The sequence below is a fragment of the Dryobates pubescens genome, chromosome 1 (assembly GCF_014839835.1).
Source record: "Dryobates pubescens isolate bDryPub1 chromosome 1, bDryPub1.pri, whole genome shotgun sequence".
NCBI lineage: Eukaryota > Metazoa > Chordata > Aves > Piciformes > Picidae > Dryobates > Dryobates pubescens.
The window spans coordinates 36,539,218-36,556,078 of record NC_071612.1 but is presented as its reverse complement, the minus strand read 5'-3'; the positions used below and the strand labels follow the sequence as shown (position 1 = coordinate 36,556,078).

General features: G+C 40.7%; 1 protein-coding gene across 2 annotated transcripts in view; it reads left to right on the top strand.

Annotated features, from left to right (window-relative positions):
* Positions 1-13,795, top strand: part of UBE2K (ubiquitin conjugating enzyme E2 K) — a 40,682-nt gene extending 26,887 nt beyond the window's left edge. For both annotated transcript variants that reach the window (XM_054163923.1, XM_054163931.1), the window contains 4 exons: positions 976-1,058; positions 9,078-9,177; positions 12,684-12,812; positions 13,551-13,795. In XM_054163923.1, coding sequence (XP_054019898.1) covers positions 976-1,058; positions 9,078-9,177; positions 12,684-12,812; positions 13,551-13,625 — 387 coding nt within the window. In that variant the 3' untranslated portion in view covers positions 13,626-13,795. The remainder of the gene's footprint in view (positions 1-975; positions 1,059-9,077; positions 9,178-12,683; positions 12,813-13,550) is intronic.
* Positions 13,796-16,861: the final 3,066 nt, after the last annotated feature.

Genomic DNA, 16,861 nt, shown 5'->3' with positions numbered 1-16,861 from the left:
TTCCTCAGGAATTTGGGGTGAGGAAGTAGATGGTAAGAAAACAGAGGGGCAGGGCAAAGTCACTGAAAGTAAAAAATGCAACCAGAAAGAAGAAGCTTGAAGAAATTGGGGAAATTCCTAAAGGTGTGTGTATATATTCCTTTCAGAGGACAGCTTTGGGTTTTGAGACCTCTAAAAGAAAATGCTGCTTTTAAGTTTCTCAGTGTCTGTAAATATAAATTAAAACACAAAACAAACCCCAACAGCAAACTATAAACCCCTCCAAAACCAAAACTGAACCAATTGTTTCAATGCTCTCAAAGCATGCGTAAACTTTAGTGTACAAATCTGGACATGATCAATGAGTGAATGCTGGGATACATCCTTTCAACAGCAAAGGAAAGGAATTGTAATCTAGTTAGGTTTTGGTTTGTTGAAGAGCTTTCTGCATGTGTGTGATAAGACTGGATGGTGCAGAAGTAATAGCATTCACCAAGAGAATGTTTATAATGTTCCTGTAGCTACCAACAATTTAGCTGAACAGTGAGATTTAATGCCCATGGTAAGAGACATTGTTGCCCTTCCTAAGAGGACTTCATAGCATTTACAGTGTTGGAAGTTTTCAGTCTGTGTTTGACCATCTGCTTGCATTAACTCATAGATGTTTCTAGGGGGCTTGGTGTAATGCATGAAAGTGCACACATGACAGTGGGTGGGAAAGCAGTTAGGGATCAGTTTGTGGTCCTCAAATGGACAGTAATCTGTTTTGGAGTATAGCAGGGCTCTGTTTAACAAATGGCCTTGGAAACCTCATGAAGGCCTGGAAGCCTCCTGAAATAAGTGCTGTTACTTTTTCTGATTTTTTTTTTTTTTTTTAGCTGGCTATTTGCTAAATTAGTGTTTCTTTATAATGCTATTAGACATGGTGCATTTCAAGTGTTTAATATACTGCATTTTATAAACCCTTTTGGTTTTAAACATTGTCTTGTCTTCTAGGTGCGGTTTATCACCAAAATATGGCATCCTAATATTAGCTCAGTCACTGGGGCCATTTGTTTGGATATTCTGAAGGATCAATGGTAAGATTCCATGTGGTTTTAAATGTATAGAATCAAATATACCACCGTGTCCTGGATGGGAGCCAACAGCTCATATTGCTTTTTACTTTGCATTTGTAATCCAAAGTGCCCTTAAAGCATGCAATATTTTAGTATAGTATTTTTGAGTTGAAAAGATGCAAAGGAAATGATTGGGTGCTAATTTTGGAAAATGCAAGATACTACATATAGAGAGTAGGTTCCAAAATCTTTTACACTAGGGTTAGGGCAAACAGTTCATTGTTGTTGAAGTTCTGGATGTTTTTGTAGGAGTTAATTGTTTGGTTTGGGTGTTTTTGTTTTAGTTAGTTCTTTTAAGAAATGCTACCTATTGCCTCCTGAATTCTGTCTTTTCAGCCTCCTGAGGTGAAGCAGGAAAAAAAGCCAAGTGCTTATCTTCATTCTGAATCTTGACTTCTACTGGAAGTCAAGCACCACTTTCCAGTGGTACTCTTGGGACGTTTTGGGTTTTTCATATGATCTTAAAACAAAAATCGCGTGCGCATTGGTGAAGGGCTTGTCAAAGCCTCTGGTCCTTCAGAGAAGAAATTTGTGGCTACCTCCAGCCTTTCCTGTTTGAAGGATAGGAAGAGAGAGAAGAGAGAGGCTTTTCTCTCTTCTGAGTAACTTCCGAACGCATATGATTAGTTAATATTGTTTAAAGAAGTTATTTACTGCCCTTCATTATGTACTGTTTTGGCTGTTTAAACTGAGGAATGCCTTCATCACCATGTTTAATGTTTCTGCCTGTGTGGTTTGAAGAATGCTCTACATAAAATGATAGCTTCATTAGAAAGGCAACAAAAAAATCCCCAAGCAACAGCCTCCAACTTTGATAATTTAATATTTAATTTATTTCACCAGGTATCCAGGGGCAAATGGGACAAATTCAGTTCTGAAATACTGTAATGGCTGTATTCTAGAAAATATATTTAGTTCCACAGTCTCTCTTCTCACACCTTTAGTAACACCTTTAGTTACTGAAGTGCCACTTCACTGACTTGTAATGCTCTTAGCTGAATAATGCTGCTGTTGTTGCTGTGTTTAAATGTTAAGTCTCAAATTCCAGTGCCTGTCTCTGTGTTCCAGTGAGGTCAGGAGTTGAAGGACAGAATTTGGGCCTGTGGGACTTAGGCTTTCTTAAAGAGTTAATAAACTGGTAAAATACTTACATATGATGAATACAAAGATTTTAAGGTGTTTGCATAGTTAAAAAACCCCAAATGTAATTCTCTTCCCTACTCACCCATCCCATGATAATGATTTTCTATTCTAATGAGCATAATTGAGATATTGTTGTGCATATTGGCAGGAAGTTTAATCAGTTTGCAATGCAATGTCTTGAAATTATTTTTTAATGAGTTTAATGGAATTCTTTCTCCACAGTATATGCTTGATGCTGAAATTGTTTGCAGCTGTGGATTTTCATCATGTTTGATTTGTAAATACCTGTTATGCCAGTTTGTTTGCAAAACAGCAACTGTTTGCTGGTAGAATTAAGATAGGGATATGATTTTGTAGAAGGAATAGTGTGTATGCTGATCTGATTTGACTTCTGTTATGTGGTTTCACTTATTTGAGCCTGTGTTTATCTTCCAGGCTAGTATTCTGTCTCAAAATTTTATTCTTAAATATAAAATGTACCTAATACTGAGAAGTAAATTACTTGAAAGCTGTTCTGCATAAATCCCTTGAGCAGTGGTTATGAAGAGAATGTGTTGTGGCTGTGTGTATGGCTGCAAAAACCCTCTTGGCTGTTGTGATTTTGACACTCAAAATAAAAATGAATTGTAATTTATTCATTTTTTTTCTTAGTGACTTTAATGAGGGACTCACACTTGAGTTTTAGTTGAGGTGCAGGAATCATTATTACAAGAGATAATAACCATTTTAATAGACAGGTAAGCAACAGCCAGCTTGTAGTAATCATCTAAAAGTGCTGGGTTTTGTTCAGAGTGTTTGAGGAGCACTGAGCCTCTTTAAACTCCTGAGAAAAACACAGGGGATATGAACATTGTCAGGGGGAACTCTTCAGCAAGCAGGCTGTATTCCCCCTCCTGCACTATGTCAAAACTATTTTATTCTCTTTTTTAACTTCCCCTAATGGGTGTCCAGTCTTGTATTTCTTTTGTAAATAGTGACTGCTCAACAAGCTTCCACTCAAAGGCCTTATTAATTTTCTCCCTCCTTCCAGATTCCACAAGCCCTCGATACAAGTTCCCAGAGCTTTCTCCCTTGATTAACAAGCTTAATTATTTCACAAATTGAATAAATATTGCAGATTATTTAAAAAAATAATAAATTAAGAGTTGTTCCCAGTAGCCATGTTTGGTTGACAGAGTGGAGCAGCAATCTGCTGGCTGCAGCTGTTGCTGCTGTTCTGCTGGGTTACATCTCGGAGCAACTAGAGATGGTTTCCAAAGAGGAATGTACAGAACATAAATAAAACCTTCCTAAATGGAAAATTACTTAGCTTTTTTAAAAAATGAAGAAGTAAAACAGTATCTGGCAGTGTTTCATAATCCTCTTAGGACTGTTTCAGCTAATAGAAAGGTAAGAGGTTTCTTCCCTCAGGCATGCTGGGCACAGCTGGCTTGCCCTGCTTTTTTGATATCACCACAGCATTCATCCAAACAGGGGGATGCTCTTTTTTTTTTTAATGGAAATGCCCTAAGATACTATCTCTTAAAAAAAAAAAGTGTGAGTGAAATATCAGCTGTCTTTGTTCTGATTCATCTCAGCTTTCCCTTGCTGTTTAACAACTGCAGTGCCAATAGAAAGCCTGGGTTTTGGTTAGGGTGTCTGGAGTGGAAGCTTTTATTTGGAAGTTCTCAGAAGGGGACAGTGCTTCCCTGCAGGGAGTTCACTGCAACTCACTGGTGGATGTTATTGGCCTTTCCTTTTGTTTTGTAGATGTGAAACCTGCAAGGCTGTGTAGTGGCTAAGCAGCATTTTGGGATGGGGATAGGAATCAAGGGTTCTTGTAAAGGTTAGGAGAAAACAGAGCCTGTGATGTCATGGGGCCAAAGGCAATGTGATGTCATGTGCAGGGCAAATACAATACTGGTATGGTAGGAAGGTTCTGCCTGGCTTTCATTTATGATTGATCAAGCTTCTGTTGGAGTAGTGTACCCACTTTGAGCGCTGTATTCCAAGGAAGATGGGATGGAAAAGTCCAAAGTAAAGTAACAAACACTATGGTTTGAGCAAACACAACCTATAGTGAAAGACTGGAAAGCCATTGTAGCCTGCAGAAAATCAAGCACAGTGAAGCATTGAAACAGATTTTTCCAAGAGACTTGTGAGGTTCCAGATAAGAGCAGATTAGACAGAAGTCTGACAGGAGTTACACAAAAACTTGCCTTTGAGAAGCGGGGGTGGAAAAAACCCTAAACCCCAAGCATGCAGCTAGTTGAGCCACTAAAGGGAATTGCCTGAACTCCATGAGATGCATAATTCCACACCTGGAAATAAACTTACAATGTAAGGAGAGTTGGAAGTATGTATTTTTTTTGTTCAGGATTCTATTCTGGGGTAAAAACAATCCTTGAGGGGCACTGGAAAATGCAGATGAAATATATCTTTCCAGTGGAAATTTGTTTTAAGGACAATACAGCTTGCTTTTGCAGCACATGCTTCTCTGGATTCAGAGTTGTGGGCTGTGCGTTGGCTTAGGTTTTTGTGGTATTGTGCCACTATGAGCATAGATTTGTCTCCAGAGCTGGTGATGAGAATTGTTTTTCCTCTCTGCTGATGAGGAGCAGGTCCTACCTTAATAGTGCCTGTAAATGTAGTTCTCAGCAGTCATCTTCATTTACTTTAATCTCCCCAAGAGAAGGTAATGGGAAGGAAGAAGAGCTTTTTAGGGTACTTGGGAAATGAAAAGCTATTTTTAGCTGTCCTTCCAGTTTCTTCTGGGAATCTTAATTTATGTCTGAAAAGTTAAGATGAAGCTATGTAGAAAATAAGACGACTTTGCCAATTTCTTTGATCAGGAAAGTTAATTGGTGTCCTAAAGGTAGAAAATGTTAAGTGAGTATACAATAGTTACACACAATTCACCAGATTTTCCTTACCTTTCATCAGAAACTCTAGTTTCCTTTTTAAAAATCCAAACAGCAGCTGAAGTTCTGAAGGTTTTCTTCTGTGATATTTGCATCCAGTGAAGACTTTGCCATCTTAGACATGAGATATGAAAGCCATTTCAAGTCATGTGAGTTGAAGATAAGTTGCATACTACATTTTTAAACCTTTTTACATATGTAGCTAGTCTTGTCTGTAGACTTAGTATTTCAGTTTGAGTTCTCTGAGTGTACAGCCATCTGTATATCCAAATAGATGAGGTGTTTATATTTTTATTACCCATTTTGAAATGGGAATATCAGAACAGGAGTTCGAGTCCCAGTGTGCTTTATATAAAAATCTACAGGCATCCTAGATGAGCAGAGGCAGACAGGCCCTGGCAGTCTTGAAGACCAGAGATAGCTGGAGCCAGTGCAGAACTTGTGTTCTAGGAGTCCGTAGCACCTCTGATCCTTGGTAATGCCCCCAGCTCCCCAGAGTTATGTTCCACTCCTGGTAGGTGCAGTGTAAATGGAAGCAAATTGCATATAAAAGTGTCAGAAGTGGCCATGACCCCTTTCATGTCATCTTCTCTACTTTAAATAATGGCAGTGCTTTCAGATGGCTCTAAAGTAGAAAGATTTCTGTAAAGTGCAGAACAGCTTTCATTTGGTGAAATAACTACTGTGTCAGTAACAGCTGATAGATACTTCACATTGAGCCTGTCTTTAAAAGGACACTAAACGGCATGATACAATAACTTCACCGGGGAAATAAATTTTAGGCATTAGAGCATGTGCAGAGGATGTGGCAGTTCCTGAAATTTACTGCATAAAATCAGACTGGCTAATTCCCTTCCAGCATGGTAAGGCCTAGGACACTTGACATTCTGTGGCACTAGAATAGTAAACATGTTGCATTACACTGATTGAATTCAGGAGGAGATCCCTGCGAATGGGGCCACAAAGATGATCCAAGTGCCGGAGCACCCCTGCTGTGAGGATAGGCTGAGGGAGCTGGGGTTGTTCAGCCTGGAGAAGGCTCCCCAGGGGACCTTATACCTGCCTTCTAGTACCTGAAGGGAGCTCAGAGGAAGGAAGGAGAGTCTTTTCGTAAGGGTGTCTAGTGACAGGACAAGGGGGAGTAGTTTGAAGCTGAGAGCAGGCTTAGACTGGATCTTAGGAAGAAATTCTTCAGTATGAGGGTGGTGAGACTCTGGAATAGGCTGCCCAGGCAGGTTGTGGATGCTTCCCTGGGGGTGTTCAAGCTGGGATGGATGAGGCCTTGAGCAGCTGAGTCTAGTTGAGAGGTGTCCCTGCCCATGGCAGGGAGGTTGGGGGAGATGCTCTCTAAGGTCCCTTCCCACCTAAGCCATTCTATTAATTACCTCATCATTGTGTACATGAAGTGCCTTTCAAGACAGCATAAATGAGTAGAGAGCACAAAGAACAGAAAATGAAAAGAACAAAATAACGTAGGTACACAAGCAAAAATACTTCTGTATTTTTTCACTGAGGTTTTGTATGTGTGATTTAGGTGTGGAAAACCAAGGTGCTTTATGCTCTTGATTTAAATAGGCTTTCATCCCACAATTGAATGTGTTGCAGTAGCTATTATCTGATTAAATATAATCTTACTAGTTAATCCTTAGCTTTCTTTGCTAAGGACATTCTTTGTCTTGGATGAAGCATTCAGCTTGGAACCCAAAATACTGAAAAACTGGATGAGAATCTGAAATTCTGGGGAGAAATAAGTTACAAAGGGAATAGGTTTGGGAAAGGAGAATTGTATGGTGTGAAGGTTTTGTGATTTGTCAGAATTCAAATGTAAAAGCATGAGGTTCTTTTTAAGATTTAAATCTGCTAAGTTCAGCTTGAGGGACTTCAAGCTGATGTGGCAGTTGGAATGAGACAATATGTGCTAATTAAAATCTCTGTCACTTGAGATGCTTCTCACTTGAGTTTTCATGTAGAACACTGCACTGTGAAAGCTCAGTGCTGATTATCAAGCTAAAAAAAAAGGGGGGGGGGGGGGGGATTTTCCAGGAAAAATCATTGAAAAGTAGAAAGAACTAGGGAAGAGGAATGCCACATTTGAATGGATAGTGATAGCTCTACATGGAACGTAGTATTTGGTGTCACAGATGGACCCCCAGTGGTTTACCAACACCAGTTTTGTGTTTGGGGTATACTCTGCTAGGGTACCTCAAGGCAGTACCTCAAAAGTAAGAAATGTTTGGAATCTGAGACTGGAAATATATTTTATCTTTCCTTTGTATCTGGACCATCAGGTCAAAAGTCTCCCCACCCTTCTAACAGACTCTCTGCATTGACTTTCAGTCTTCTGAACAGAAGACATTCTCTTCTGATGATTGAAAACTGAACAGTTTGCTGTAAGACATCAGATGCCTGTGTTTCATAACTTCCCTCTGTCATTGCATGTGCCATATCCACTTTGCTCAAATCTAAGATGTCACATTTTTCTCTACTTACCTTCCTACTAGTACTTAAAGGACAGTAAACAGATTTGTGTATTGGCTTGAGCATCTGCCTGTGCCTTCATCACTGCAGTTAAGAGTCTGCTTAAACTCTTCAAATCAGCTGAAATACTGAACTTAAACAGGTTCTGTGGGGTCCTTACTTGTTTTCCAGTGTGTGAGAGCTGAAATGATAGAGCAGAGATGATATTTGTGATCAAAATCTAATTAAACTGTATTTTAAATGTCTCAGATTTAAAATGTGTAACACATTCTTCCTTCTGCTATTGTTTATTGACATTTCTGAACACACTTGGGTTTTCCTTGTTAAATTATTGAAGTCTCTGCTTCTGAATGCACTTTGAGATCAAGATAAATGCTGAAAACTTAAGACCTTCAGATTTCCGACTCTAGACCTATACTAACTTCAACAGGGGCAAAAGAGTGGCTTTACAGCACATCCTGGCTCCAGAAAGTTTTCCTGCTTCTAGGCAACCATGTCAGGTTGAAATGAGAAGAAGCTGAGATTGATACACAGATTCATAGATGGCACTGGGTTGGAAGGGACCCTTAAAGGACATCTTGTCCAACCCTGCTGCAGTCAGCACAGATACCTCCAACTAGAGCAGGCTGCCCAGGGCCACGTCAAGTCTAGGATGGGGCCTCAAACACATCCCTGGGCAACCTGTTCCAGTATTTTACCACTCTCATTGTAAAGAACTTCCTCCTGATGTCCAGCCTAAATCTACCTTGCACCAGTTTCAAACCACTGCCCCTCATCCTATCACCACAAGCTTTTCTAAACAGTCCTTCCCCAGCCTTGCTGTTGATCCCTGTCAGGTACTGGAAATGGAGCTCTGTGGTCTCACCAGGGCCTTCTCCTCTCCCATTCTGCAACAGCCAAACTTTTAAAAATGATGACAGCAGTAATTCAGTGTGTAAATTGTTAAACTCGATTGAAAAACGCCATGTTAAAGCTGATGCAATGCCAAAGATCCCTCCCTTACCTGTTGGAAGGCTTTCAAATCCAGGTCACTCTTCCGTGTGTGCTCCTTGGCTCTGCAGAGTGCCAGCAGAGGGAGCACACAGAGGCTGCCAGTTCAGTACCCACGCACAAGGTGCTGTTGCCTGGTAGGAAGGAAGGACAGGACAAACCTCAAATACATTTTTTTTTTTCTCCATTAATTCTTTTAAGTGGGCATAGTCAAACATGTAGGTCAAGGATCGTACTTTCCAGATGCTTCAGGAAGCATTGTTAATAAGAAAGCCCGTGTTTAAAGCCCTATTTAAATGCATGTGTAGAATGGTCTAGTAATACCTCTGAACTGCAGCAGTTGAATATCACCATTTTTGGTCTTAGGATCTGTGTCTGCACTCTTGCATCTTCTCTGACACTAGTGCAGCAGCAAAGGTGAGTACAGGCAAGGGATCTGGAAAAGTAACTTGCCAACATTTCCTTTTAGGGCAGCAGCAATGACTCTAAGGACAGTGTTGTTATCGCTGCAAGCGTTGTTGGCAGCTGCAGAACCAGATGATCCACAGGATGCAGTAGTGGCAAACCAGGTAAGATACTCAGTTGACTGCATTTGTAACAGTTTTGTGCCCTATGCTAACTCTGATTAGGTCCCAAGCTTTGGGGGAGATAAAGATTAAAGAATGTATTGGAAAACCGACAGTAAATGTGAGATACGTTAGTGTTTTATGCTCTTTGCACTTTGGGTTCCAGAGTAAGCAGCAATTATTTTACAGTGTCAGGAGGTTTATTTTGTTAGTTTTGTTCCTTTATTTAGCTTGTCAGACATACCAAGAGATAACAGCATAGGTAAGTAAATTCCACTGTAACTTGCCTTTTAAATTCTAAGGAAAGCAGTGTTTAAAATGAGTTTTTACTTGATGTTCATTGGATTTGGCTTGGTATCTACCTCCTCTTCTAGATTAATATGAATATTGTTGAGTGTTTTCTTTGTTTAATGTCAGCATCTTATGAATAGATCAATTCCTGTTGCATTTAATCCCAGGGAGCAATTTATCTGGTGAAGCAGCCATGTATTTTATATCTGGTGAAGCTTTGTATTTTACCTTTGGCGGTACTTGGGATAACTATCTCAGTCACCAGTTAAATTTCTATTGGAGGGTCTGTTCCTTTTCAGACAGTAGCAATAGCTTACAAAAAGTAGTAGCAGTAAAATGTCAGTTGGATCTTAGGCCATGCCAGGGCTGATATGGCTCTGTTTGAAGTTTTGAGGAAAGATAGGAACAGTCATTCTAGTAGTATCTGTGTGTTGGTTTCCTTTTTACTCTGGGGGGAGAGAGACAGACATGGCCTGGCTTCCCCAGTGACTGGCAGTAAGAGTATATTTCAATAACAAAAGAAGCAAGCAAATAGAAAATTCTTCCATTATCAATCCCATCTATATCTTCTGTAAATCAGGACCCTCCAGGACAAGGGGACAGAGTCCCTCTGAAGATCTGTGCAGGATGATAGATGAGGAGTCTTATCAAATCTGTTGGGATTTGGAGGGAAACACAGAGATGAGAAGCAGCCCACTGCTGGGTGGGGGAGAGCTGTTGGCTACTGCTTTACTAAGTGCAGAAGGCTTGCTTGTGGGGTTCTGCAGTGCTGTAAGGCTGCTCTGAGCAAATGTTCCTGAACAGTTCTGTCAGACTGGATAGCTTCATGCAGGGAGAACTGCAAAAGCCAGCAAGGCCACCAGGCATGTCACTGTGCTGGCTTTTCATGCTGAATGCATGCCCTTGCTGTCACACTCTTTCATAAATGGTACCACTTCTTCCTTTTTACAGAGAACAAGGATGGTGTTTCCCTTTCTGAGCTCAGTGGTAGGATTTTTGTGTGGGAATCATAGCAGCCTCAGAGCTGCACTTCAGCTGGAATGAGTTGTTTGGGTTTTTTGTTGTTGTTTTCTTTCTTGTGCAAGAACACTTCATGAAACTTCCTAGAATCTGAAGAGCAATTTTTCAAGTTGCCTTTCATGTGTGTGGGGGGTTGTGTCCAGTGGGACTGTGGCATGGCTGATGCAAGGAAAATTCAGTTTCTTCTGTTCCCTGCAAATACCTGCATGAAAATTGGACCAGGGTTGGCCTCGGCTTTCAAGCCATGTATATGGAAGGACAAAGCGATTATAACCTCTTTGGGAGATATGGTAGCGAACACCCAGTTCCTTCAAGTGGTGTATTTGGTAGTGGGGTCTTTCTTGGCTTCAGTTGTGGTTTTTTCCCAACACACAAATTCACAAGGAATTGGTTATCCATCACACTCATTGCTCATTATGTTAATTTCTTAAACTATGTGACAGACTGCAGAGCTGTCCAGGTAAATGGCAGTGTCCTACAAGCTCTTGAGCTGAATCACAGGGAGGACTGTTTGGCAGTGTTTGCAGACACCAGCTGTCTGGTGTCAAAACTGTTTCAACTAGTTGCTGGCATTTTTTTTTAAGTACCACAACATTAACTGCCTGAGATTTCTGATACAGAGGCATCAGTAAAAGGTGCCTTCAGGCTTTTCTCAATGCAGTGAGGAGCTGCATTGGTTACGGTGATCTAAATAAAGACATTTTATTTATAGAACACTGAAAACTAGTTCTGAATAAAATGCAGGCTATGACTAATCCTTCACACTTCAGCTAGTTGCTTTCTAGGCTTGGCTTACTCAAAAATAGTAAGAAAAAAATAAATTGGGAAAAGACTTCTTAAAAGCAAAAGAATATAGTAATTCAAGATGCTGCTGATGCTTTACTTAATCCTTCCTGCTTTCTAGTCATTACAACCGAAGAAATTTGTTACAGACCACTGTATTTATAACAGTGAGTTATTTCCAGCACTAGATTGTCTCCCAGATTTGTTTTAATGCCCTTAATGATCAGCTAGTAAATACACAAATGGCTTCACGTGGAGCAGAGTGAGTGGGAGTTGTACAAAGCACACAAAGCAGTGCAGTGGGTGTGTGTTGCTGTAGGAGAGCTAAAATGAAATGTACAGCAGTGAAAGGTATTGTATTCACTCTGACAGTGCTTTATAGGCTTAATGATTGCTTTCAGGGATGAAGAAAACGCTTAGAATGACAATAAGCCATCTTTCTGTCCTTAAAATGCATCTGTTTGATTACTATATTTCCCGATACCGTGTTATTTTGTGCTAAAATTTGTTATATCTCTCTAAAAGATGGGAACACCTACACTTCTTAAAAGTGTAATGGTTAAGGGAAAGTTTGGGGGTTTTTGGGTTTTGTTGGGGTTTTTTGGTGTTTTTTTTTTTAAATACAGAAACCTTAAACTTGGCATTACAGGGAACTCATCTTGTTTTTCTGACTACAGTGTCTGACAGCTGACCCACTTTCTGGCTTTGGAGTTCTTGGTGCAAGCTGAGAAGTCTCTGTGATAAGGCCTGTTCTGCTTATTAGAAAGCTTGTTAGTGATGAGATTGGGGCAAAATAGTATTTGTAGGTTGTTCTGTTTTGTTTCTGTTAGCTAATAGCTTGCATGAAAAGATGTGCAGCTTCCTGGGTTTGGCACATGCTCACCCATTTTTCTGCCTCTCTTTTGTCACAAATATATTTTATTCTCAGGAGGAAGCCTGGTAGTGAAATGTCAGCCCTGACTGAAAAACTTGCAGTGTATAAAAGCAGGCATATTTTTAAGTGATTAAAGAACTAGATTAGAGTAAGATTCAGTAGGTACACTCAAGAGATGTTAACATGGGGATGAGCTGTGCTCTGACACACTGAATAGAAATGTTCAGTAGCTGTGCTAAATATAGCTTTACTCTTACCAGTGCAATGGGGAGCAGCACCTGATGGTCCACACAAAATACCTAAAAGGCAGGATTCAACCTAAAGGCAAATGCATTAAATCAGGTGCTTGTTCAAGTTTACTGTGTATTTAATCCTCACCTTCAAATTGACTTCAAAACCAGCAGTAGGGTCGGTGTGAAACGCTGTTAAGATATTGTAGAAAGAATGAAGTCTTGGAACCTGCCATATCATCTTGCTTTGCAGCTGGATTGCTGAGTTGATTTAACTTTCCTCTTCTCCCCCTCCTCTCTCTTTTGTGTAGTACAAACAAAATCCAGAAATGTTTAAACAGACAGCTCGGCTTTGGGCACATGTGTATGCTGGAGCACCAGTTTCTAGTCCAGAATACACCAAAAAAATAGAAAACCTTTGTGCTATGGGCTTTGATAGGGTAAGTATTTATAACTTCAATCTGTTTGACAGCAGGGGCACATACCTATGTGTATAAATACAGGGAGTCATCAGTATACTGAAGTAGACTCACTACTTCTCTGTGACCTTTGGTAGGTCACAGAATTGTCAGGGTTGGGAGGGACCTCAAGGATCATCCAGTTCCAACCCCCCTGCCATAGGCAGGGACACCTCACACTATATTGAGTTGCTCAGAGCCTCATCCAGCCTGGCCTTAAAAACTTCCAGGAATGGGGCTTCTACCACCTCCCTGGGCAACCTGTTCCAGTGTCTCACCACCCTCATGGTGAAGAACTTCTTCCTAACATCCAATCTGAATCTGCCCACTTCTAGTTTAAGAATTGGGAGTGTTAAAATACTGTGTTGAGCTACTCCTGCCTTTTTGGAAACAGTTTTTCACAGATTGCATCAGGTTGGAAGGGAGCCTCAAAGGTCACCTCATCTAATCCCTCTGCAGTCAGCAGGGACACCTCCAACTAGATCAGGCTACCCAGGGCCACATCAAGTCTGATCTTGAATGTCTCTAGGGATGGGGCCTCAACCACATCTCTGGCCAACCTGTTCCAGTATTTTACCACCCTCATTGTGAAGAGCTTTCTATCAATGATTAGTTGGGATTTAACTGATGTATAGTTCTGATTAACTTGTGAACTCTCTGCTTCCCAGAGCTGCAGCTTCACACACTAACAATACTGTTGCCTTTGTTTTCTCGTTGCAGAATGCAGTAATAGTGGCCTTGTCTTCAAAATCATGGGATGTAGAGACTGCAACAGAATTACTCCTGAGTAACTGAGCCATGTAGAGAGAGCTGCTTCAGTAGTCCAGCTTGTCCCTTCTGGAGGAGCATCACCATCTGTTATTTCTAGGATTCTCTATAGATCTCTTCTAAAACTGGCACTCTTGCCTGATGATGCTATCTAGGCACTATTGGAGACTGAAAAGAAAAGGAAAAAAAAAAAGGCAAACAAAAAAAACCCACAAAAAAACCCCAAACCCAAACCAACAAAAAGCCCCCAACACGCTCTGTAAATAAAGCTAATTAAACGTCTGTGTACATTTAAAAAGGGGAAATACTTTAATTTTTCTTTTCTTACTAAATATTGTAAAAAAAGAGGAGAAAAAAAAAAAAACCCAACACAACAAACTTCTTTGAGCTCAGCTAAAATAATGGGGGGAGGGGAAAAAAACCCCACAAACCATGCCTACTTTTAGTGTTTAGCAGTGTGACGAAGACTAGCAGGAACTTGCTTCAGGATTTTGATTAGGTAATTCAGAAAGCAAACATTTTTGAGTGTTAAGTCATCCGAAAGTCGTTGGTGCCACTCATCACAGCTATCTTAACTGTTTTTAACCTGGATCCTACGTGCCTGTGGATTGCCCTATATTTGCATGCTTGTACTTAATAGACATATTAGGGTAGGGTCGCTGAAGAGAGCACCGCTGAAATACTTGAGTGTTCTTGTACCTTTTCTCCTGAAAGACTTCCTCAAGACTTTCAAAACCCAAAGTTCCAAATGGTGACCCGCTCAAAACTGGTTTCTTTCTTAGCTTGTTAATTGGAGGAAACATGATTCTCCTCTCCTTTACATCATCCAGCTGGGGAAAAGCAAAAAAAAATCCTCACTGAATGACGTTTCATCCTCTGTGGATATCAAGTGTGCCATTTACATTTGCAAGTAGTTTAGTTTCCCCTGTATAAAAAAAAAAAATGGAGAAAAAAAAAAAGCTATTTTTGAATTCTCAGTAATGATTTTCATGCATTGTTTTCTACACAATCTCCTAAAGAGTTTTTTTGCCTCCATGCAGCACACAAAGATGGAGCTGGTTTTCTTTCCTTTTTTGGGGGGGGAGGTGGGAGGGGAAGGTGAGGGGAGTCTTGCATAGCTCTAAGATACTGTTCAGTGCAATCTGGGTAATACAATTTCACTGGGTTTGAAGGACAAAAAAACCAACAAAGCTCCTGATTCTCTGGTGTAGTGAGAATTAACCCCAAATTTCCTTGGAGTGCTTGATATGATGCAATCAGCTGTTTTTGGCAGCAGTGTTTTAGCTTTATTTTGGGGCTTCAGTTTGAGGATTGCTTACCAGGTACTTTCAAAGTCATCCTGGCTCACATTTTTCTCTAGCTGACACATGGAGGCTGTGTTGGTGGGTTTTTCCTTTTTCCACCCCCCCCCCCCTGTACATACTTCAAATGCACATAGAAGTTAGAAGTGTGTTCTCAACTTAGCTTTCTTTTTTGGCTTGCTGTTTCTGATAAACAAGAACTGAACTCTTACCTTGGCTTGTACATACAGTCAGTCTTTTTATTCGTATTAAAATGACATTTCATCCTTGAGTGCAAAAGCTTGAAAATTATTAGTTTTGCAACTGCCACCACTAGTATGTCTCTTTCAAGAGAGCTGCAATGTCTCTGTGAATATGATGCTGACTTTTTGAGAATATACCTGACAAGTTCAGAGGAGTCCCCTGCGACTAGAGCGTGGGGACTGCAGATAACAGAGTACTGTAGAAGTCATCTTTTCCATGACTGTTTTGTTTTTCTCCCCTCCTAAACTCTGGATTAATGGGGTGGGTGAATACATGTCTGTCTACTTGTTTGGTGGTTTTTCTTTTCTGGAGCTATGAAGTTGAAACAGTTTTCACACTTCATAGACAAGTCTGTTTGTAAATTACACTCAAAAGAAATCAGGAATGTTGTTGTACCAGTTCATTATCTGGAACACAGTGGTAAGGGAACAGAACCAGAAAACAGAGCTGTAGAGACCTTGCTACTTCAGGGATGTTCCCTGTACTGCTCTGTGTGGCGTGTCCAAGCTTAAAATAGTTCAGGGCATGGACAGTAAACACTTTGAACTCATATCAGTGCAATACTAAATGCATTTGCTTAGTCTTTAATACTTAGTGCTTTCGAAGGCGTAGTCAGTGATCAGCTTTCTTGAGTTGGTGTGAATCATTTGCAGTGATGCCAAAGGAAATGAGTTGTTTTGTCTTTCCTTTCTATTTATTTATTTTTGTAACCAGAAGCTGCTACTGTTCAGCTGGTTTGCCAGGTGACAACCAGGGACAGTAGGAAACTGTGGCAAGATGCCACTTGGTGTTAATCTCAAGTCACTGTCTTTTCTGTTATACAGGCTAAGGACTTCTTGATTATATCACACCTGGTTTGTTGTTTTATTTCTTTACCCTGGTGGTAATTGGAACTTGCCAACTACTTTCCCTTGTTCTTCGCTGCTATTTATCAAAGAAAGAACTTGGAAGTCATTGTTGGGGACATAAAGCTTCTTCAAGAACAGCAGGTTTGTCCAACAGTGCGTGTATAGGGACAAAGGAAGCCAGGGAAGGGGGGAGGGGGAGAAGAGGAAATGGTTCTTGGGTGAGCCTGATCACCTCTGAAACAATGCCCTGTTAGGTTCTACTTCTCATGGAGTTACCTCATTTTCTTCTCTACTGCAAAACACTTGTCTTCCCCTTTCCCCTTGGGTATAGCTGTTGAATACTGGGGTTTGCCCTCTATCCATGTGCTTGGTAGCAAAGATAGCTTGACGCCAGCCCAGGTGCTGGCAGGAGGGAAGCTTCTCAAGAAGTGAGCTGGGAAGGAAACACTACCCAGCATGAAGGAACCATCTGTGGTCTGAAGTCCCTCTGAATTTTGACATGTGAGTCCTTTATAAGGAATGTTTTTGTATTCTTGGTTAATGATCAGAGTTGAATATGGGGGTGATGTCGTACGAGGGTAGTTTTAACTGCAGCTGGGGCTGAGCCCTGGGGACTTTGCTGTTGGTGTTCAGTTATCGGTGTGAGTTTGTAGGTACCAAATGAAGTTCTGTTTCTGTGTGACTGACCACCACTATATTCAGGGCCCTGTGCACTCTCCCACCTGGAGTTGCCTCGCAGCCTGCTCCAGCTGCCTGACAAGAACATCAAACATGGGTGCAGTTGCTTTTTATGTACAAATAAGTCCTGCGTTCGTTCTCTTCCTCTGTCACATAAGATGACAGCTTGAAAGGGTGAGTTTTGAAGTCTAAA